Below are 24,385 nucleotides of genomic sequence, written 5' to 3'. Positions count from 1 at the left end.
AACGGTTCCACACCACATGGAAGTGAAAAACTCTCCAACTCCCTCCGGCAGTGGCGAGCCGTGGGGTTTCACTCAGCGTTTCCGAAGCGGAGAACATCCAAGCAGCGCAGGGTGCGGGGCTGGGAGTACCGGTGTGCACAGAACATCTACCGGTGCCACACTGCAGAGGAATGAGTTACTGAAAGAGCACTTAGAACTAACTCAAGGAAGAAAGGAGCTATATAAAATCAAATTCTGGTGTATAATTGAAAACCTGCTGTTCCTTTGCATCTTCTTAATAGTGCAAAACGCTTTATGCTTTTCTTTTTTATTCTTGAGGCTGTAAATACTAACACCAGCTGTGATAACAGCTCTGCCCAGAATCTGCAGTTGTTATTTGATTAAATAAATACCATGAGATTAGAAAGCAATTGTGCACAACATCTTGTGATTAGAACAGGCCTATCCCAAAATAATGCACAGTTGCTCAAGGAGCGCTTCAGTCCCCCCTCCTCTCTCTTGACTTCAAATACGTAAGAAAAGAAATAACTGATGGAGCATGAGCTTATGTGACAGGGGTGCTCGCAGCCAAGCAGCCGAAATGAGCAAGCAGTCTAGGGAAAATGGGAATAATGGGACCCTTGTGCAGGAGACTTCTGCAGGACAAACAGCACTTGAGTTTTCCACCGTCTGGGAAAAGATTAAAAGATATTACACCTGAGGGAGTTTGGTTTGTTCCCAAAGAGCCACGGCTCCACCATCCAGCACTGAGAATAAGGCAGAAAGCGTGGAAGTGAGAACCAAGCTCTGGTCTCGCCACCACGCTGCCACTGCGGCGAGTGCCAGCACTTCCTCGCTGCAGGGGAAGGGAGACATCGAGCTTCCTTTTCCCAAGGTCACCGAAAGCAGGGCAGGTGCCCTGGCAACCTGGGCCACACCCACATTTGGGCTAATGTCATGGGACCAACGCTTTGAAATATGATGGTCCATTAAGGGGAAGAAGGAAAACAAGGTACCGAGGACGATGAGACTCTTGCACGGTTCTTCAGCCTCAGCAAACCTGACAGTACTGGCAGTGGTTTGTGTCTTTTCCCCCTCCCTGGGACTCTGGCACCAGGAAAACCAAGCTTAATATTTTTCCTTCTAAGTTTAGGAGCAACAGTTTGTTGTTCCTCACAAAGACACGCAGTGGAAAAGAAAGCAAGAGGAGGCCTGCTGCAGCCTCCTTTTTCAAAGGCCTTGGTGTTTCTGCTGTTGCTGAACCTCAGGACAGGAAAGAAAAATAAAAAATTAGAAAGTGTGTTAGCAAATGCTCCCATGCAAAAGTCTAAACTTTATTCACTTTTATTTATATATTTAACAATTCTAAAGTATTTACTTCTCGCTTTGACAAAAATGAAAAATATAGGAGCACTTTACTCTCTTTAGGAGAGAAGGGTTATATACACAGCTATGGAGAGATACTGGTTCCTCCTTTACATACAAAGAAAAATAATATTAATAAAAAAGTGCTTCATCGATCAAAAAAAGACTAAGAGCTGCAAGCATTTATTCACACTGTACATCACAGACCCCAAAAACCCGTATCATAACCTCTTGGCACCTGTCATTAGGAACTGCAGAATCTTAGACTTATTTTTGACTGTATTTGCACCACAAACCCACACAATGTTAGTGTGCAGAACTACCCATGTCCCCTAAAGTCAAACCTCTAATCGCCCCCTCCGTGGAAGAGCCAGAGACGGGAGCCACGGACCATCCTCTCCCTGCTCCCGCTGCCTCTGCTTTACACGGAACAGCAACGCCTACGGTTCTATCCAGGAACAAATACTTCTAGATGCAACTCGACTGGAGAACCCATCTTCATCTTTGCTTCTCCCTCCTGATGGTTTCAAAATCGTTTCAAAACCTGTAGCAGGGGAGATCCCAAGACACTGCGTTACCAGGCCCCCTTCCCATAAGGGCGCAGGCTGCCACGCTAAACCAGCCTCCTGGACATTCATTTTTGTCTTGTGAATCTTCAGCTTACGCCGCAGCAGCGTAACGATCCTGGCAAAGCCCAAAGTCAAAAAGAAAATACCTTGACGTTTCTTTTCCCCATCAGACCTAACAAATATTCTGAGATGGTTTTCTCTGTAGGATACTCGCTTTAGATTACGTGATTCTGGCATTCCAGGGAAGGGAAGCACTCCTTTCCCAAGGTTTCTTAGATTTCTGAGCTTTATCATCTAGAACTTTCAAATACTCCAGCAGGACTTTTTGTTCTTGAGAACATCACAAGAGAAGCTGTAACTCAGTCTAGGCAATACGTTGTGAAGCGGGATCTACGTTTCTTCCTTGCCAAATTGCACTAAGCAGGCTCTATCAAAAGGAAAAGGGGGTGAGTACCCAACGCTCATTTAAAAACATATATTCAAGAGATTCACACTGCAATGAGGTGACTTTAAAAGCAACTCAGATAGGGACAGAAGGAAGAAGGGGAATCCATGATGTCTTGTAGGTCTTTACAAAACCCTCAGGCAGGTTTTCCCTATCTGGAGTATATTGAATACAGACTGGAAAAGGAGGAGACATCCCAGGAGTATTACAAGCACCAGTGCACTCCTCGCAGACCGAGCCCAGCAAAACACCAGGGTATCGCAGTTGCTCCTTCGTTGTTTTGGATAGTCTCATTAAAGTGCGAGTCTGAATGGCACGACGGCCTGTTTGTACGAGCTATGACAAGTGCACTGCTCCAAAAGTAGCTTCGCGTGGAGTAAACCACCCTACAGATGGGGCAAGGACAGAAGTCGAAGGTCTTCTACTTTCCCACTTGGTTTTAAGTAATGAATTGCGTTTACACAACTTCAGAGAGAGGTGCCAGCGTAACCCCTGTCTCGGCTCGGCAGCCTGTTCAATCCCCTTCTCGCCTCTCGCAAACAAGCACGCACTTTCCTCAGCCAGCGCTGTACAGGCGTTCCCGCTCGGAGCCGCAGCGGCGGGGCTGATGGCAACACAGCGCACCGGTTGTGTGTGCAAGCGCAGAGCCGCTGAGTATGGGAATCCGTCATCGACTCCCCTTTAGCGCAGCGAGGATAACTAGGCCCACTCTAAGAACAGAGAGGGAGTGCTCTCTTGGGAAAGAGATTCCCATTTCTTCTAGCAGCAACAGGTTCCCAAACAGCAGTTTCTTGTTTGGAAGTAACAGGAGTGATTGAAAGCACTAGCACTGACGCTACAGGTATTCACACTTTGCACACTGCCTGGGCCGATTCCCCTCTTCTCCTTTCTTCCACAAAATCGTCTGCCTGCAACAGTTCAGCAGTGGGACAGTTAAATACAAAAGGGAAGTCTGGTTCTGGCGCCAGCTCCCTTCCCACTTCCACAATCTTCCAGCAAACAAACATATATATATTATTATATACACACACACGCACGCGCGTAGACACGTACACACAGATAGGACAGAAAGGAAAGGGGGAATAGCTGGAAAAGGAGAATCCCACAATCCAGCGGTACGTCCTCGAGGTCTGTCCCGCCGAGCGGTGTGTTCCACGCCCCAACCTCCAAAGTGCATCCTCCCAGCCTCAGCCCACCGAGAATCCGTGTGTCTGTTGGGGAAGAGTCGGCACAGCTGTTCCCCTGCTGCGTCGAGGCTGGAAGTTCAATTTGACATGGCAGTGATGGGCTTATCCAGTTCGAGATCAAGGCTGGAGCTGCTGGGGTGCAAGCTGCTGTAGCATGATTTGCAGACTCTGCTGGGTTCAAAGAGCTGCTGACTGGGAACGGGCACCTTCTGGTTACAGCAACTGGAGCAGAACACATTTCCACAATTCCTTGCACCAGGAACAGAAGAGAAATGGAAAAGGAAAGATTAGAAGCAGTTTGACAAAGTTACCCTTGCTCTAAAATTATACTATTCACAGCATTGTGATGGGGTCTGCCCTGGAGACCGCAGTTGCTCCTCCCCAAGTACCAGGATGGGTGCAAAGGCAACCTTCCCTCCGATGTCCGCACCCTGCGCTACTCACTTCTATGGCTGAAGCGGAGCTCTAGGGAATGGACACCAGAAAGGAGCAGAAAGCAAAACTGCAGTACAGAATTCCAGCTCATGAAAGGTCTCTACAGTGGCAGCTCTTCTGTACAACGCTGCCTCGTCTCAGTCTGGAGGGAACTTCCCCCTCCGTGACACAGGGGTAGCTCTCCCCTGCCCCGCAGAGGAGCTGGGGCATGGTGCTGCTCATCGCCGTCACTGCTACCTTGGGGGCACACAGCTAAGAGGGGGGCTAAAACGGAGCAACAGAGGGGCCTTCCTCGGTAAGGACGTGGGAAATGTGGCGTTCTGGCCCCTGATCACACCACTGATCCAGCTTTGTCTTAGAGAGAATTGGATACTGCGGTCCTGGGGGGAGGTAGAGTCTCTGCTCCTTTACTCTTCTAAAAGTCTGTGCTGGTAAGCACCAGCTGCTTCTGTTTCTTTCAAGTGCACTGCTGGAAAGCTTAAGCACGGGACAGATGAAAAAAATAAAACCAGTTTCAGTTGATGCAATCCTCCCATTGCCCCAACAGCGCAGTCCCTTTGGTGGCGTTCCCAGCAGTCCCACACTTCTGCCTGAAGTAAACCGAGTCGACAAGGACCATGCAAAGCCACGAGACGGGCAGCCAGGTATTTCATGCTCAGAAACGATGGCAATGCTGTGGCAGGGTGAGCAGTCTCACACGCATTCTCGTCAGGTGGCAGCTGGTGGAGGCACGCTGGTGCATGCACCTCGCAGGAGGCAGGGGTAATATTTAAATCTTGAGAATAATTACCTTCTCTCCTCGCAGCCCCCCTCACACCCTGCTGCTGCTGGAGCTAGCCTGGTGAGCACTGGCAGTGCCCTGTCTGACAAACTCATCAATTCTTGTAAGGAGTTCAGAACAGCACTCCAGGGAGCTCGATTTTGCAAGTATACCTCCGTGCCTGACGCCCTTTTTGTTAACTCTTTGGCATCAGGATTTTGTGCCATCATCGTTTTGTGCTAGAAAAGATTTCTTGCTGCCAAGAGACTGACAGATAATTTTGCCCACACCCAGCAGCTTTGATTAATCCTTCATTGCCAAGAGACAAGATTCCCAGATGCGGGCCACTGATGGGGAAAGCGTCAGCAGAGAAATCCCATTTCTCACTTCAATGGGCTCATTTTCTCAGCTCTGCACAGCAGCTCCTGGTCTCAAAGCAGTAACCCCAGCACGAGGAGGCTCACAATGGCTAGCCTTTCTGCTGGGGTTTTGAAGTCGTCTTAAGGACCCCCTTAGAAATCATTATCAGAAAAAAACAGCAGGGGTAAAACCAGTCCCGTGAGGTGTTCTACTGAAACACCCTGCAGGAAAGCAGTTCCGTCAACCCACATCTCTGCTGCTCAAAGAACGATTATGCAGCAGAAGCTCGCTGCTGACTGATGAGGTCAAAAAGGAACCAGAGGGATTAAAACAAGTATCTGTTTGTTGTAGCTCACCAGCTTCCTAACATATGCTTGGGGTTTTTTGTTGTTTTATCCTTCTGCAATAGATAAGAGTGTTCTGTAACTGTTCTCCCCTGAGCTTCAGAAAAAAACCCTCATTCTTGCTATGCGGGTGGTCCTCTGCTTCGCTTGAGAGATTAAACAGACGCTAAAAAACATGCTGGAAAAGCCATCTCGCTCCTTTGAGGAACGGTGACTTAAAATCATGCTACCAACACCTCTAGATCATAGAGGTTTATCCATTTTTTTGGTGATACTAACCCTCCACCAGCTTTGCATTACCTATTATTGCGACAGCGTTTTCAGTCCTTCTAAAGGAAGCGGCAGTTTTGTTGTCACCACACTGCACAGCGATATTAGAATTGTTTGAGAACACACGGACCTCTCCCAAAAATAAGGCAAAAAAGGGAAAGCATCAAAAATAAATGTGTAATGGCTAAACTTGAGGGACAGTCTCTTCTCAGTTAGAAGTGAAGCATTCTCTGTTACTCAAACACACCACTTGCTGATGGTAAGTGTTAGCGTGATCCGCATCCCAGTTTAAGCTACCAAAAGCCAAGTCCTAAATGCCTTTCTGTGAAAAAGGAGACCTGTTTATACAGATCTAAACATCCATCAGATTGTGCTAGCCACTCACAACTCATTTCTAGTGATTTCTAGGCAGGTGAAGAACAAAAGAGGGGGAACAGACCAAGTTAGTTTGGAGAAGTTACCAAGAAAATGCAAACAGACAACAGACAGAGGCTGTTGTAAATGCTCACCAGATTTGATCAACACGTTCAACGTCCCTGCAAGGAGGGGAGAAAGAGCTCAGAGGGGAACGAGCAAAAGAAGCAAACAGTGGCAATGAAGGAAGCTGGGTATTTTTATCCTGCTCAAGGCCTTACAGTGTATGGGTTTCAACTCGTTTTCACTCTCGAGTAAGTTGTTGAGCAGACTGCCACTGGGTTTCTTCCAAATGTATACTATGAAAATACCCCGTTTTCCTGTTGGTTAGGATGCCAACGCTTACTGGTCTCTACCATGAGCAACCAGAGCTTACGTGGACAGCGTGGTCAACCCAGGTTAGACTTTTGAAAGATGAAGAAACAAAGACCCTAAAGGGAAATTTGCAACCACATTGGAAAGCCTGAGTCAGTTTTAACTCTTTGTGGTGTTGGGGGTGCCCTGTGCGTATCCGTGTGCTAGGAGCTCTCCAGAGCCCAGGCCCAGGAAAGTGAAATGTAGATGCCAAACGTCAGTCAGCCTAGAGAAGCAGGGAGGCAGGGTGACAGGGCTGAACGGGTACCCTTCACTAGGAGGGCCAAGGACACCACCATTTTAACTCTTACAATAAACCACTTCAGATGTGTACAACTGTATGCTTAGCAATTATATTTTTCATCTGAAGCTCTAAGATGTACTTAAATACATTTCCACAACGCAGTGGACACGAAACTGTAAAAAAAAACAAAACCACCCAAATCCATTCAACTTCTGTTCATTCTTCCCTGGGTTTGTTTTTCTTAACAAGATGACCAAACAGAGCAAAATGGACCCAAACCGAGAAAGATGTTTCTAATTCTCTGCAACTTCAAAAAACAATGAAGCATCAAAATGTAGTAACTGCCATTTGTTTAAATGATGGTTCTTGTAATTGTTTTCTCATGTCCAGAAATCAGAAATAGGAATTTATTTGAAATACAACTCAGAAATCTGAGATTCTCTGTCTTTAACTAGAGCATGATCTAATCAAAGGCCTCTGCCACCTGCTCTTCATTAAGCCCCTGCCGCCTGCATTATCTGTTGTAGCCTCTGCTGGCAATATGTCTGGCAAAGAATAAACCAGAAAACTTTTATTTCACATAGGTGTCCTTTTCAGATTGTCTTACAAGGGCAATTTAGTGAAAAGGGAAGATTGGTTAGAGAAGGAAAGGAGCAGATTTTCAACCAGCAGTGGGAAGATGCTATTCATGTATTTACGCTATTGAATTACTGAATGCAAAGACAACAAACCAGTATTTTTTAATTATTTACACCCTCTTAAAAAGCTAAACAGCCAGCTGCCCCCAAATCCAGTTTAAGAGAAAAAAAAAAAGCAGGATCTTTAGGCTGGGGTGGAGCAGATCCCCAATCTGGCTTTTTAAATATATACTCTGCATGAACTGGCAATGAACAGGCAGAACTGTTCTGCTCTTCCAAAGCTCCGGGGTCCTTCAGGAGCATGCATAGCCCTACTCTAAAAAGTCTGACAACTGTCCTTGAGAGGGGAACTGCAGGTCAAAAGCCCTTTCCTCACAGGGGAGGGCACACCAAGCCGGGACCATGCCTCCCTCCCTCCCTCCTGGGTTCTGTCGACGCAGAGGTTACCTGCAGTGGTGCTTCCTGCTGGCAAGCCAGAACGTACTGTCACAGCCGTAGCAGTGTGCAGCGAGGTGGTCTGGAAGCCATCGTGTCACCTGGGAGAAACAAAAGCCAGATTTATCAAGGAGAGGGCAATTAATAAGAAACAAACCCATCTCATTTGCGTTCACAAATTCAAAGCAAAGCACCACAAGGAAAGCGCTTGTTCTATTTTAAGAGCACGAATTGAGTGTTTGCAACAGTTGAAGACAGATGACAGAAACCTTCCCCTTGAGAACAGATACACTAAATTCCCCTCAGACAAAGAGAAATTAAGTCATAACGTCCAATTCCCTGGGTTTTTTCTGTGCTTTAGAAGTATCCAGGCCAAGAATATTCAGCAAGCATGCGTTCACCTAAGGCTCCTTTAGCTAACCATCCCTTCCACGGCTTCTCAAAGAGTTCATACATAGCAGAGGGCTCATAGGCACAGGTACTGATATTTAAAGTATGAGAGACAAGTGAAATACAAGGAAGATAGTTCACAAGAAGTGGCGCACGACCAAAGGCTGTAAGGTAATTTGAATTACTAATACCCCATCCTACTGGAAGAATGAGTGATTTACAGGGATTTAGTCTGTACCTCTGTGTCCTGTTTATCCACCTGTTCCCAGCTGGCTTCAGAGAAAATCTCTGTGCTGCAGCGAGACAAGCAGTTCTGATCCAGATTGCTTTCCGAGTCGGGTATAGAAGTCTGTTGGCAAACAAACACAGCTGAACAGAACTTTCCCATATTCCTACTTCCATACAAACAAAAACCGGGCAGCCGTGAGGAGTGAAAAGAGTACCTGCTGCTAAGAAAGGGCAGGCTGTGTCTGCACTGGAAGGGCAGATGTCATAACCAGGCACCTACCTACGGTGCACCCGTGGCAGCAAAAGGGCACCTTTCTCAAGGGGACTATAAATGCCACATGTTGAAGCAGTTTGTGCAGTGGTGAATTGGGGAAGAAAAAAAAAAACAAGCAAAAAACATCCCAACAGGTCAATTTTTGACCTTCTGATGACAGGATGATGTGAGGTAGAATGGATTGAAAAATCTGGTTTCTGCTGTTAGCACAATGTTCTGGCAACACTTTGGGTGATTAACCAAAAAAGCTGCTCTCTGTGGCTCCAATTTCATGGTCACATTTCCTTTCCAAGGTTGTTTCACTTTCAAAACTAATACTAGTAATACATATATCCTTTTGTTGGCAAAAATTCTGGAAAATACAAGACAAATCACACACGGGAAACTCAGAATTTGAGCCATATATATTCCATATATAGGTTTTGGGGGAATAATGCTTCCTTAATACAGTCTAGCCAGGTAGAGTTGTATTTTAACGGACTTAAAACTCAACCAGCCCTTAAAAATACATTAAAAATAGCAAGAAATCTTGAGTTAATGTCTTTTTGTGTCTGAGGAACGGGCACCTCTGGAGTTCCAGAAGAAAGCCTGTTACTCCCCAACTGAGGCACAAACAGAAGGTAGAGATCGGATTCTTAAAATGGTGAATTTTCTAGCGGACAGCATGCTCCCACATCCAGTCCTACGCTGCAGTTTGTGAAGGCCCTTAAAAAATGGGAGTATAATAAATCAAGCCAAAGCACCAACTTTCTCCAAGGAATCCAAGCTTTTGCCAGTGACAGAAGCCACACCCAACTGGAACGACACCTGAAATGGGTGCCCAGAAGGAGCTCTTAGTGCTGTTATCTCCAATGTCGGTAGCCAAGAAGGCTCCGAGTATTTGTCACAACAAATGTACCTGGGACTATCCAGCACCTCTGCCACTTCTAAACAATATTTAATTAAACAAAAGTTGGAAACCTCTTATGAATTTTGTTTTCCAATTTTGCAGGCATATAAACCACGGGACAACGTGCATGTAGGAAAAGGTAAATTTTTACAAGTGTTATGTCAAGCCCAGGAATTACAGGCCAGTGCTCTGCCCGGTGTTCAAACCCACAGGAAGGTACAAACTCAGTTTCAGGGATTCTGTCTCCTCACCTTCCCCTTCACATCCTTTTCCTCCTCCCATGCCTGCCTGCTTCCCCAAGTAGCTCTCCCCTGTTTATTTTATTTAACTAATAATACTGGGCCTTTGGAAAACCAAGTTTTGCAGCAATGCAAAGAACTGCTTTGTGCCCAAAGGCCTCTACAGAACAGGGCTCAGGCTTGTTGTCTGAATCAGTGTTACATTCAAGCAACAGTATAAGGCCAGTGACTGTATTTCTTTTGACTTTTTATTATTTATTAGTCAAAAGAGAAGAAATTAGGTAAAAACCAGGTAGGTGGATAAAAAATCCACCCAAGACATACAGAGACATAGAAAACTTGCTAGCTATTCAGATCTTGAACTTGGAATTACGCTTATTTCATTTCTGATTTTAAAATTTCTTTTGCAACCACAACCAGATAGATCATTTAATCGCTACAGAAATTAGCATACTGTATTTGAATCACACCTCAAACTTAAGCCTCTGCTTTTACCACTTCAAACACTTCCAAGTAAAAGCAAAAACAGTTTAAAAGCTTCCTTAAAACTCTTCCTTTGTTGAGGAAAAAACCCTCATTGACATAAGGGCATCACAAAAGCTCCTAAGTTGTTTCGGTTAATGAGCCTTGAGCTGGCCAGCCATCTGAGAAGGGGATGGCTTGAACTTCGTGGTTTTGAACGAACAGAGCAGCTGCTGCTGCACCTTTCCCACCCTGAGTGTGCAAAAGCACCGAGAGATCAGCACTACGCTCCCATCCCACTGAACGACACATTCACATCCTTAGAAAAATATCTTTGCCTGTATATGAAAACAGTAAAACAAATGTTTTTTTGGCATGAGGCCAATGCAGGTGTCCAAGTATGTCCAGGTATGTGCAAGTACGCTGGGAAACACCCCTTTGAAAGAAACCTTCACTATATTCATGGTCAAACTGAAATACAGTGAAAATATCAGTCATCATTAATTGTCGTTCGCCGTGTACTCAGTCAATTTGCCCTCTTCAGAATGACCTTGAGAGTTTTATAAAAGCCTGTATGGCCAAAAAAACAATATCACTGACCAATGAACCAAGAGCTGCCAATATGTTGAGATCCAGAACTTGACTAACTAGCCCACTGTTCCCAGCAGTGGCCCAGTTACTGCTTCACTTACCACTTCGTCTCCATAATCACCATTGAGACGTAAGGAGCTATTCAGGAACTGGCTGTCCAACCGGCTCTTCAACTCTTGCACTTGCTTCTTCAAGGTCTCTACTTCTTGCTGGTGGCCAGTTTCTATTTGGCGCAGGCGTTGCTGGATAACATCAGTGTAGACAGGCATCCCATCATCGTCCAGGTGGCTTCTGGCAGGCTGGTCTGGGCTGCTGGCTGCCTGCTGCTTACCAAGATGACTAAACATCCATTTTTGGTGCAAGTTCCTCAAGTGAAACTGTGCGGAACTACAGCTAGCTGTGGAGACCTGCCGACTCAGAGAGGCTTTGATCCTACCGTCCTCCCCATTCACACAGTGTCCGTTTGTCACGTGGTATTTCTGGGTGATACTAAACCCCACAGGCTTCTCTGTCATCTTGTTCTCAGGCTCCAGGTCTCCGTTACACACAATCTCATCTTTACATTCAGCTAAAGGCAAGGCACAAGGGGAAGGCATCGGGATGTGTGCGCTGCTACCAGTAGTCCTATGTACTTTTGTTCCCAGTTTTTGAAGTTCTAGCATGCTCTCCCCCTCTGGCCTGTTTTCAATAGTTCGAGAAAGTTCGTCAGCACTGTTGTCGATCAGGTGAGGTCTATGGCAAGGACCCTTTGGAGTGAGCTCTTGCTTTGCTTCATTCTCTGTTAAGGTTTCTGTAGAACTTTCAATGTTGGATGTTCTGGCCTCGTGGGGGATTGTAAGAGGTAACGGAAGGCTGACCTGTGCTGTATTGTACAGGCTCTCTGCTTCTCCTTCAAGCTTGCCAACACCTTCCTCCGTTTTCTTTTGAGTGTCTCTATTTACAAAGCCCTCCAAAGGAACAGTCTGTAGTCCTTTCACCTGAGGTAACTTCTGGATAGCGTTACTGAGATCAGTATGCTCATCCTGTTGTCCTTTAAGCTCAGAAGCACCTTGTGAAACTGGATGTGGATTGGATGCTGGATTGTTCATTACAATACCTTTATCCGCCTCAGCCTTTTCACAGAGGTCACTGACGTACCCATCTAGATTGTCAGTTCTCTTCTCCTTATCCAGGGCAATCTCATCCCCTTTACCTGCTGCCTCTAGGCTACCCCTTAAGTGCTCCTCCAGACCAACATCATCTTTAGTGGCCTCTTGCAAAATGTTCTCCATCTGTCCCTCTGCCACACCAGCTGCAACAGAGAGTTCTGCTCCAACTGGAGCCCTGCCTTGTTTACTCAGGCTGTCCCCGTCGAACGGATCATCCCCAGGGTTACCAAGGCTGCTCAGCTCCAGGGACGGGGGGTCCCCCTGCCACTTTTCGTTGAGGCTGGGGTCGCTACTGCGTCGATTGGTTGTAGGCAAGCTGCTATCACAGGCTGTCGTCAGATTGTCAAATGATCTTGTCTTTGGTAACCTATGAGGGTAAAATAATCAGAATCCAAAGTCAGGAGATTTTTAAATTTTTTTTCAACAGTTAGCTACTATGGTTTAAAAACTCCCCCCGCAATTAGGACAGTAACAATCTGCTAACTAACGAACTTCTGTGAAGTACTATCTAGGAGCACATTTTGACCATCTGTAGTGCAGAACTGCGTCAGTACTTTCTTTGCCATCAGGAAAGTATGTTCAATCAGACTTCAAACATTCCCAGAATAATCCCTTTACCACAAAGCACAAATGCTTACAGTCTGGTCACACCTCCTAATTAACACGTGCTCAGATGTTTGTTGGTTTTTGTACAAAAAAGCAAAGGAATAGTTATGCAACACAAAGAACTCAAATTCAAGACAACCAAACGAAAGCTTATAACCCACAAGGATATAAAGAATCCTACAAGGCTATGCAATACCCAGAGCTTAATTCTATTTGCTAATCTTCTCTCTGTTACGCTATCACCTCTGAAACCTAACAGCTTTCAAAACTGAAACAATGACAGACTGCTTTGGGGTAGGTCGGTCAAACAGTCCCACAAACAAGCCTGTGAAAAATACTTCCCTCCCACCACAAGTATTCTCCTCTTTATATCCCACAATATTCTCTGTTGATCTTACTTTACAGGATGGGATTTCTGAGCTCTAGGCTCACCTGCCCAGAGGCTGATCTTCAGGGCTAGAGCCTGGAACAGGGTATGGGGCACAGGTGTCGTCAGCAGGTGTAGAGGGGGACGAGCATGGCAGGTAAACAGCACTCCAGAGCATTAAATTACGCACATGGCACACTGGATACAGCACCTGAGGGGGCAGAAGACACAACGGTCAGAAATGGTCAACACCTCCCAGAACGCAAAGAGGTGTTGAAATCTGATTGTGGTTCTTCGTTGTTCAGATTTGCAGCTGGGAGGCTTTGCTAGATCTCTAGATAACTCCGAAGGCTAGCGAGCAGCTACGGCGTTTTTAATTAGCTACACTTGGATATATAATTATCTTGTCTTTCAGAGAAGGAGGCTGAGGCATAACAATGCTGGCTTTCAGCTTCTCATGAATGAATTACTGCAACATGTTCTCTGTGAGTCTACACCTTAATAACGCTTCTGAGCAATTTACTGCTGAAGAATTCAGCGGCCCATTGTTAGCGCAGAGATTTCCTTGTACTTTGTATTATACCATGCCATACGAGAGCTGAACTAATAACCTCCTTCTGCAGGCTCCCATTCATCAAAGCTAACCCTGTGTTTAATGGAAGCACTCATATGTTAAAAATTAAGTACACGCAGAAATACTTTGCTGAAAACGGCTTGCTCTTAAAAGGGATTCCTTGACCATGGAATATGCTTTCTGTTTCGGTCTGAAAACACTTTGGGTCTCTCTATCAATCCCCCTGTTTTCCCAGGCAACTTTCCTGCAGAAAACCAGGCGATGGCAGAGCAAAGAAACAGTCAGGTTTCACTGCCACTGAGCAGAGGGAGGGCTGTAGGGTGGCTTGGTTTGGTGGCTGCTGCTCTTGAACAACTATGGTTTTATAACAGATGTGGCTACATCACAGAGGCACCTTTTAAACACTGAAGTAAAACCACAAAAAGGTGAACACAAGACAGGAAATTACCAAAACTCCCACATACAGACAAATCCTCCTAATTAGCTCAGTACACTACAGTGTAGTATTTACTAGGAACAGAGGCCAAGCCACCGAGACTGCATCAATATTGCAGGATATAGTATGTAAGGGCAGCCCAAGGACAGCACGGCTGCCTGTCCACATTGCCCGCTTGAAGAGCACTCTCTAAGCTCCTCCTGGTATTTTCAGGGAAAACTTAGATGCATCCATAGCTTTAAAAGTCCTCACAAGTTGCATTTATCTGCAAGGTCGCATGCTTTGAGCTACCACATCCACTCTTATGATGACAATGTCAGGTTTGAAGGTCTTGCAGGACTCTCTGAGGTTGCCTGTGACAATGACAAACGAGGACTGCACACAGTGAGTGCAGGTTGCACGTCGGGTGTCCAGGGGAGACAGACAGCCATAGAGGGCTGATGTGAATATAAAATTAATCATTTTGTAACAAATATAGGCATAAACTCTTTCCTACTAAGCCAGGTTTTAATTTTACTCTAAGGAACAATCAAAAGCCACATCTATCATATGCAAAAACATTGCAGTGTTAAATAATGCATAAACATTCCTTACAGTTAGGTTTATGGTATCCGATACTTTTATAAACAAGAACAGTTTGAATATTTATAAAAGTCTTTGCTGTCCTAATCATGATGACATTTGACCACTGACTGTTCACCCATCCACCACACCGCATCCCTCAATGCCTTGCACGCCCTTTTATAAAATACATAAAAAGGTAACTAAGTCCCTTCCTAGAAGCTTCAGAGAGGTATTACTATGGAAGACCCAAACTGAAAACGTGAAAGAGAAATATATACTAAATAATCTGACTTCTGCTTAGATTTCAGATTAATATCAACACAGTGTCTAGGTTTCTATGCAATTTTATGACATAGCTGAGTTCTCTAGAAAGCTCAATTTGTCAAAAACATATTTTCTGTTAAAGAATACAAAGCAAAATATTTAATTACAGAAAATGCATTTCCAGCATAGACAAATTTCTGAGGTTACATCTGACATTCTTCAAGTATCAGCAAATTTAATGCAAGACTTGAAACATCAGACTGAACAGCGTGTTCGAAGGTAAAGATCGATGAGGAGAGCTCAGCACGCTTTTCTGGAAATGCCTCTTTCTACCCTGTATCCTGATGACAGTTAGGCCATTACCACATCCCACTGGGACAAGCTTGGGTGTTTTCTTAAGTACACACTTTTGAGAACATTATTATACCTGGGAGCCCCTAAAGGGACTCTCCCCCCGTGGCGGGGAATGAAGGATACATACGGATTCTGACTGGGAGGAGTAGAGCAGGTTTTTGAAGGCTTTGTTTGCTGCCCGCAGCAAAGACCAAACAGAACAGGTCCGTTCCTGAGTGTGTTTTTCTCCCCTCTCTTTCGCGTTGTTGCACAGGAATGTACCAAAGAGGCAAGAGTAGGTGTGCTGCACCAATTTGACCTGCACAGACCAATACAAATATCGTCATATGGCAGAAGAGATCAGCTTCATGTGAGAATCAACATTCAGGCTTAAGAAGCAACAGATCTTTCCTTCACAGAGCAATACACTCCTTTCCTAAAGGCTGACATACAAATACACCTAGCATTTTTCGCATACCTCCTGATAAACTAATTGCAAAAGAACTCAAGCATAGTTAGGATTTTAAAAGATTCCACTAAAGAAATTAATGAAAAACATAAAGACAAAATATTTGTTCATAATCAAGTATAAAAGCCTCGCTGATTCAAACTCATTGCCCTGTAAGATAGGCAAAAAAGAGACTCAAGATACCTGTTACAAAACAATAATGCAGCACAAAGCCAAAAAATGGTAGGGAAAGTGTTAATTTCCGTACATTGGTATAATGTATAAACTTAACTCGAAGCATATAAATGACTTTCATGGGATTATTCAGACGTTTAAATGAAGTCAAGTACTTCAATACTCTTAATAAATTAAGGGGGTTACTCTAAAAAGGCCAGAACACTACGAGTACGTTCACACACAGCTCCTGCAGATTGGCAGCACGCTGTGAAGCCAGCTATAACCTTATGCATCTCATTTCACAACTGAGCTAAGCTGGGACTGGACATGTACTCAGTTACATGGCTGAGCTGGCAAGTGGTAATTCAAGTCAACTGCAATCACCGGAATGTGCTTTAAATCTCTTCGTGGATCAGACACTTCACAAAAACTTGTATTCTTCAGATTACTAGTCCTGCAGTCAGTGACTGCCACTTCCCCAGAGACCTGCTTTCCAGCCTTGAGAACCGATTTTGATCATCCTAGGCAGATTTCTTTAATAGGAGAGCTGTCCACTTCAGAAGAAAATAAACACAGCTCATATCCTACACATTTTCAGCAGAAAAACTGAATGGAAAGGGAAGGAGGAGGGTGTTTTTAGAGGAGAAGGCCTTCAACTCCAAACAAGATCAAAGTAGAAGGAAGTTTTACTGCCAGTAACCAACTTTTTTCATGCTGTTTGGTCATATTATACCAGAGTTATTTCAGCACCTCTTAGGTGGGACTATTAAATTCATATAATTTCTTTCTTTCTTTAAAGTTTAGAAGTAGTCCTCAAGGGTCCTGGCTTCAGTTTTAAGAGTGAACAGACCCCAGGTCCCATGAAGTATACAAGCACTTCTGTCTGCTGTATCTGGGCACTTCTCCCATTTACTTTATCAGGCTGCAGCATATCACAGATGGATGGGAAAATCAGAAACCCCTGAGGGCACTATAGTATGTTAGTACGGGGTACTTAGTTTAGAAGCAGTCTATAAAATAGCAATCTCTCAAGCCACAACTCACAAGGAATGCTTCGTTAAACTCGAAAGAGCAAGGGAACTGCCTCTGGAGCTGATGGACGCAGTCCAGCCACTGTAAAAACACTGGGCAGCGCTCATTTAGGTCATCCGAATTCTCACCATGGCCACAGCGATCTGCAAACTTGTGGCCAAAATCCAGCCACTCCGTCTCCACTAGCACCTGGAAACCCTGCAGAAATGAAAGTACAGATGAAAAGTTCCTGTTTTTCTTGGATTCAATTTTCTAAGACAGTCTGAGACTCATGGGAATCACCTTGTTACTGCACCCTCACTCACTCCCATTTCCCTTCAGCACTGGCCTCATTACTTGTCTTTACCGCTTTACCTAATGCCTCCGTGTTCTGAAAAGCTGCACAATGAAATTAGGACAGATAAGAATTCCCAAGCCTACAGGAAAGGGAATAAGGCAGGTTAAGTCCCCAGCAACTTGTCACGGAAGATCCTGATATGAGACCTATCTTGGCCAGGCCGGGGTGAGTAGGAACTCACCTTGATCAAAACCCTCTGGACCATGGTAACCGACACTGGGACAGGAGAGGAAATTTTAAAGCCCTCCCTCAAAAACGACGGGCAGTTTTGTCTGTCATAACAGAAAACAATTCATCCATGAAAGGACATCCATGTTCAGAGAGTGTCTGTGTGAGTGCCTGTGTGTATACTTAATGTAGCACAGTCACAAGGTTGATTAAAGGTCGAGTTGCATGATTTCTTATGCAAATGAAAAAGGCAAAGAACATTTCAAAGCACTGCCTAGCTGAGCACCTGAATGCGACACCTCATCTTACAGGACCTAAAACCCGTCACAGGTTAGGAAGGTTTTGATTCTCAGCGGGAAGAAAAATTGTACAACCTGCTTATTAAGTCAATGGCTGTAATTAGAGCAAAAATAGCTGATAGCTGAAAAGCTTGAAATGTGACAATGCTGAAGACTCATTTTCCTAAACATTTCTGATCCTTGTATAGACAGCTACAGCTTATGGTTTCCTCTGATGAGGGTGGTGACAAGAAGGCAGGCAAAGGGTGTGTACAGAAGAACTCTGCACTTTGAACAGGAATGACAGCACTCTTAGGAGGGACCAGGAGGAGGTTCTGTGCCAAGGACAGAGCAGTATGTTTTGACCTTATGGATGCCGACTTCTAGAACCCATGGGAAAAAGGATCTGAGAAGTTTCCGTAATTTCCTCCAAAAGGCATTTGCTACAGTTTAAACTTCTGGCACTCATGTGTCCGAGGCTTTAAGCAGCAGTTTATAGCACAGTGTTCAGACTCATGCTTCTGCTGCTCTAGACAGCAACACCATCTTGCATGTGGGCTGGCAGATGGAATCCAGCCATCACATATCACACAAAGCTGAAAAGTGATGGGGGGTGGTAATCAGGCTGAAAAGGCAAACGAAATGTAAGTGACAGAGGACAATGAAAACGTGAAACTGGAAAAACATCCAGTTGGGAAAAAGAGAAAGGCTTTGTATCAGTAGTTGGCTGAGACACTGCAATGGCGTAATGGAAACTGCAATATGTAGCACTTCGTACCACATATTCCTAAGCTAAATATGGGGAAGCATAGACCATGACTCTGCAGTTACAGCAAAAGGGGAAATATAATCTGCTCTTGAATTACAGGCTATATTTACACCTATATGTAACTGTATCTGCAGACTACTGTTGGTAAACTCCTTCTAGCTTTAGTGCCCTTTCTAGTGGAAAAAACTGGTATCATTTATAGACAGACTTCCTCAGAAAATGACCCAAACTCAGTAACTACCTCATGCACTAACAGATGATTTACAAACCTCTGTGGTCCTGTAATACGGATCTAGCAGCAGTTTGGCCAGTGCCACTATCTGGGGGGTTCGGTCCCAGCCGTCCGAGCAGTGCACCAGGACCGGTCGCTGGTCTCTGTCCACGGCATGAACTACGAGTAGCGCAGATTTCAGAAGCACAGATAAGTGCTGTAGCCATTTGGTACTTTCCAGAGCTGATAACCAACTAGAGGAAAACAAGGGAAGACAGTTTTTGCTCTTTTAAATTCAAAGATCCAAACCTGAAAGCATTTTATCAAGTCAAACCTCCTATTTTAAGAAGCTGTGAATGTCATTCTTGAATATTTTTCATTTATGTCTCGTTCACACTTTCCCATATTTGGGAAATAAAAAGAAATAAAGCCATGGAGTCCACCTGAGGAACAGCCAGTCTCTGGTACACGCTTTGCTGCGTAAGACATGCAAGAAGCTTAAATAACATTTTCCCAGACAAGAACATAACACGTCACCATTGAAGGACAATGTAAGTGCTACCGGGTTATCATTACTTTCAGCAGCCTCTGCTGCCTCACTTCCTCGGAGCTGAGGATTCAGCGTACCCAGCAGTCCCAGTACCACTGGCATATCTTGGGACTCAACCACACGCCCTGACAACTCTGTGCTTCACTGAGAGGGTGGAACCTGAGGTGCCTTTGAAACCACCTGTACCTCAACCATTCCCAGGCTTTACAAGGTGTGCTGTAGGTATCTTAAGAATCTCTACCCTATGAAGATCTCCACATCCAGTTTAGTAAGGGTGGCCGTTCTGGATTTACCATGAAAGACTCTTGGCAGTAAATTCAAAACAGGGAAGCAGTAGGGAAACAGGACTGGTGCAACTACAGTGTTCTAGTGAAGATCCAGCCTCAGAACCTCCTGAGATGGTGGGCCATTAGAGGCTAGTTATCCCATAGCACTGGGGGCTACGAAATACATCCTGAAATGACACTATAAATGCGTGAAGGACATGGAACACCACTAGAATTTTCTGAAGGAGAGCCAAGCTGGGCAGATTAAAGAACCAGGAACAGCAGGTAAGCCTAAGTGCTAGCACTTAGAAGCCCGCCTGAAAGTAGTAACATTCTAGTATCAATACTCAAGGCTATGTTATAACCACGGATCTCATTTTCTAGGTTCACTTCAATGATAATAAACCAGTTATTTCCTTTAGCTCAAATTCTGTGGAAATGGAAAAAATATAGCTTAGTGTTATTACACAGGAAAGTCACCAAGGGAAAAAACCACTGAATTTCAGTTTACAAATCCACAGCAGAAGAATGCAGTTGCAGAAACATGTAAATAAAGGCAAAAACAACACCAAACATCCACTTACTTTCCTGGATCTGGCATTTGTGTGCAGAGCAAACGCAGCGACTGAAAGCTCTTCCGGATAGAATGAATGTTTGCCATCCCCATGAACACTACTTCACAGTTCGGATAATATTCTGTGGGGAAATAAAGAAAGAGGGAAGAAACTAAAAATTACACTAAATTTAATTTCTAAAAGAAGCTTTTTCATAAAAACAAACCACCGTTGCTGTGGACAGATGAAATAATCTGTTTACGAATATTCTGTAAGGAGAAACTAGTACTTGAAGTTCAGTAGGTATTCCAGACATTACAACACAGCATCGCAAAACAGGAAAGAGTTAGCAAAGTGTTTGTGTATTTATTTTCAATGTTTCACTTCACATTACAAAAAGCAGAGTACAAACCTATGGGAATAGTGATACTGCTGTGCTCGAGGTTATAGAATGTTTTTAAGAAGACTGAGAAACATCATAAGACTGCAAAGCATAAACAATATTTAACTGATAATTTATGGATGTTCTTAAATTTGGTCAACTTATGTACATTTTTATGTAAGTTATATATTCCTTTTCCTAGCCACTCAAAAAGGCTGAAAGGTTACTTCATTCACTGCTTTATTCTGAGTTTTTCTGAGGAACAAGCATCACATGCATGAGAGATACTCAAAGCTCAGGAAAACAGAAGATAGATGGAATTACTGAGCCTGCCTTCAGATGTTGCTATGGGATGTGCTTAAGCAACTCTGCTCTGCTGGGAAGGCAGCGTCTCTACAGACAGGGTCCACTAGTCAGAGGGAGCACTTAATATGATGCAGGAAGATACTAATTCAATAATCTTTCCTAGATTTAGTTTTCCTCTGCCCTGATGTTTCTGTCTGCACAAAGATGATGACATGACAGCCAAAAAGACCTTTTCTACATGAAGAAAAAAACTAATCAGTATTCAGACTATTGGACGTTGAGTGCTTGCACAAGAAAATGCAGTAGTCTCTTAAAAGAGCATGCTTTATATCATTTGATTTCTTAACTGTTTATCAGCCCAACAAATTCTGGCCCAAACGAGACCATCCTGTTAGTGATGGACTGTGTAAGTGCAGTTCAGAAGCGACTGACAGTATCAGACAATTTAAGCTTTTTTTTTGTCTTTTTACAGAATTATGTCACATACAAAATAAAGCACATGAGATTTTTATACAGAGAGAATGAAACAAACTTGGCAATACCTGGAAAAAACTTATCATCAAAAAGGAAACACTTAATGCAGGTCAAATTATTGAAGGTGACAAGCTGTTTGGAAATTTTCTACCAAGAATTCAAGAACCAATATATAGGAAGAAAGTTAAAGTTCCTGTATACTCTGCTTTTCCATTTTGAAATTTTTCTCTGATTAGTTATTTTGTAGTTTTGAGGTGTTAAATGGAAAATTCACCTTTTCTTACTGGTGGCTACATATCAAAGTGCTATTGCAGCAAAGACCAAAACAAGAATATATGGTCAAAATAGCCTTTGTTATCTTATCTATAGTTTTTCTGTCTGGTGGTTTTTTTTCTAGACTTTCCACCCATGGAATCTTAACAGGCTGCATTTCACATCCAATTGTGACCATAAAATAATATCTTGTTTATAATACCAACAATTTACAAGTGCCAAAGAACACAAAAAGCGATAATCACAAGCATATTACAAATGCGAGGTAACTCAGGATTTCAGTTGCTTTGGGTTATTATATAAATACTGAAAAGTGTTTCAGCTTTTGAGAAATTGCTGAAAAGTTGTATTCTGCACAACCATTCCAGAATATTCTCACCCTCTACAGTTAGTGGATTTTTACAAGTTTGTTCAGTTTGGGCTTTTTTAGACATTAGCACACTGGACACCTTTGTCTCGCTCTAGTTTATATATTTGACTCAGCACAGGAAAGCTAATCAGCATATTCCACACAGTTCAGCATTTACTGAACACTGTTACCAGCTGGTTTTATGGTCTGAGAAACAGACTTAATTAACAGTTAAACCTGTCCTTTTGAAGGGCTGTGGGATAGCTGCAACCATCTAGAACTTTCATATAGATGAATAGTACCTGCATCCACACTGCCTGTTAAGTATACAGTACTGAAGCCTATCAGTAATTATATTGGAACAAATCCTTTTGATTAACTTCATAGAAACCTGAGAAGCACTGCTTACCTGGGCACTCACAGCCTCCACCTTTGGCTCTGTTTGCCACAGCCGCTGCATAAGATCGTGCATCTAAGATCAAAAGCTTTTGAGGCTGTATTGCCAAACTCTCCGCTCCCGAAGCATTAGAGATTGAGGAATCTGGGGAAGAGGATAGGCAATAAGTAAAAGGATACTTCTGACATTGTTTACAACAACAATTCACTCAAGTCACACAACACACATGCACGGCACAGAGAAACCGGAGGATGCCTGACTGAATACAGAGGATTGAATCTGTTACAGTACATTTATAAGAGATAAGCTTTTATATAAAGCTCTGCCCTTTCCATAAAAGGATCAGCGAGAAACTTACCAAATTCCACATCAGAGAGGTCCCCTCCATTGGCAAAGTCTCTCGAACAATTACCATTCATTAATTTGTTACTGTTGGACCTCGAATCCGAGGCACAGGCTTTGGCTACAGACTGGACAAGGTGTTCATCATCTGCATTCCTCCAGCCCCACCAACTGACCTCGGGCTGTCCACAGCGGGAGATAACTGCTCCATTGCTCTGGTGCCTGAAAAAGAATAAAAAGAATAGCAGTGCGTAACTTGAAGAATCAGGATGAAAAACACAGAGGGCATGAAAAAATTAAGTGGTGCACTCCAGTAGTTTAATTCCTGCCAGGAACCTATCACTCAGCAGTTATCTTCAACCTGTGATTCAGTGGCAACGTATTCCACGTGCTTCCCTTCAAAATGCTGAGTGTGACCACACAGTCACTGAAAGGTAAAAGTCAAAGCTGACGTCAGTATATTCTTGCTCAATATTGTTGCCTGTTGGCCAGTGAAAGCTGGGGAACATTTTGGAACAGCAGATGAGGCATAAAGAGGTATTCAACACCTGCTGGATAGTCAGGTCTACTGCTGTAATACCAGAGTAAACAGGAAAGTTCAATTGAACTCATGCTAATTTTAAAGCTAGAAAACAGGAGTAAAACCACAGTTCACTTTTTGACGAGATTTTAAAAATCAAAACATAACACTAATTGAATCTGAAGAATGTTACAATTCTGGTAGGAAATACTGTCAGAATTTGACATGCCTTCTGTCTGATGATGTCTAATGGTAACCCAAACCCTTACTCCCATACATCAGCGGTATCCGTTTCTAGGCATCACTCGCAAATCAGAGGCGGCAGCCCTTGAACTCTGCAGAACCGTATCTAGACACCCGGCTATTTTAGGTATTGTTTTGTTAGCTGAAAGGAAAAGAGCCTTTCGCATCTCAGGATGCTAAATCTCGGCAATTTTACTCATTCTGAAGCTCAGTATTAGCATCTGTTGGAAAGGAGCGGCTCTGCCTCCCCTTTTCAGCTTCTCCTCTATGTGTGGGTCTTCTCCATCCCTCTTTTCTTGACCCTCTTTGGGTAGTGTTTCATCTGCTGCCTCTCAAACACCGACCGTATCTAGAAGAGCACCAAGGAGCTGATGAAGAGCGACAGCAGCTCTTAAGTGTAAGCACCAGTGTATTGCCAGGCTGGTAAATAACAAAGTCCACAAGCAAGTAAATTTTGCTACAGACACCTAAATAGAAAAAGGAAATACTGTTTATTAACAGAATAGTTTTCTTCTAAAACGTGATATAAATTGCAAGCACTCTATATACTGATAAAACTTCAGAAGACTGGCATATGGAGTACAGACATGAGTCTATCAATAAAAAAAATGTCAGAAAGATAACTGGAGAACAGCTTAATTTGAACGTAGCTATCTTCTGGGGAGCAACATTTTAAAAAAAAATCAGATTTTTTTTAAATGCCTGAAGATTTATTAGTTATTTTCTTAAATTTGACCTAGCTTCTTGTACTACACAAAGAACAGATTTGAAAGAATTAAAACGTATTCAACTATTGCAAACATACTCCAAAACAGATTTTAAAGCTCCCCTCTAATCTATTATGAAAAAAGAGTGCTGAAACATATTACCACTGTAATTTCACTTACTGCCTCCATGCCGGCACATCCCACTGCTGCCAAGAGAAATGTAATTCCCCATTTGCTGAAGTGTTTACATCTGGCATTAACCATGTTCTCCTTGACCTTGACTAGCAGTGCCCTGAATTCAGAGGACCTCAGCCATGGCAGGAGAGGAAGCCCAGCTGTCGGGATGAAGAGCTGAAGGTGGAGCAGCCAAAGCAGAGAAGAGCCACAACTTCTCTCGGGCCACACAGTGAGTCAATGATGCTGAGGAATGGGACACCT

General features: G+C 43.7%; 1 protein-coding gene across 1 annotated transcript in view; it reads right to left on the bottom strand.

The window, feature by feature from the left end:
* Nucleotides 1-3,622: 3,622 nt before the first annotated feature.
* The window catches only part of MTMR3 (myotubularin related protein 3), a 79,304-nt gene continuing 58,541 nt past the window's right edge, over nt 3,623-24,385 (bottom strand). The window contains exons 11-21 of the mRNA XM_010288156.1: nt 22,494-22,699; nt 22,148-22,279; nt 19,985-20,096; nt 18,643-18,838; nt 16,834-17,019; nt 15,313-15,483; nt 13,059-13,204; nt 10,974-12,387; nt 8,428-8,538; nt 7,812-7,900; nt 3,623-3,794 (exon numbers count right to left, since the gene is read on the bottom strand). Coding sequence (XP_010286458.1) covers nt 3,623-3,794; nt 7,812-7,900; nt 8,428-8,538; nt 10,974-12,387; nt 13,059-13,204; nt 15,313-15,483; nt 16,834-17,019; nt 18,643-18,838; nt 19,985-20,096; nt 22,148-22,279; nt 22,494-22,699 — 2,935 coding nt within the window. The remainder of the gene's footprint in view (nt 3,795-7,811; nt 7,901-8,427; nt 8,539-10,973; nt 12,388-13,058; nt 13,205-15,312; nt 15,484-16,833; nt 17,020-18,642; nt 18,839-19,984; nt 20,097-22,147; nt 22,280-22,493; nt 22,700-24,385) is intronic.

The sequence above is a fragment of the Phaethon lepturus genome, unplaced genomic scaffold (genome assembly GCF_000687285.1).
Source record: "Phaethon lepturus isolate BGI_N335 unplaced genomic scaffold, ASM68728v1 scaffold16415, whole genome shotgun sequence".
Classification (NCBI taxonomy): domain Eukaryota; kingdom Metazoa; phylum Chordata; class Aves; order Phaethontiformes; family Phaethontidae; genus Phaethon; species Phaethon lepturus.
The sequence above is the reverse complement of the archived record's forward strand: the minus strand, read 5'-3'. Positions and strand labels throughout refer to the sequence as shown.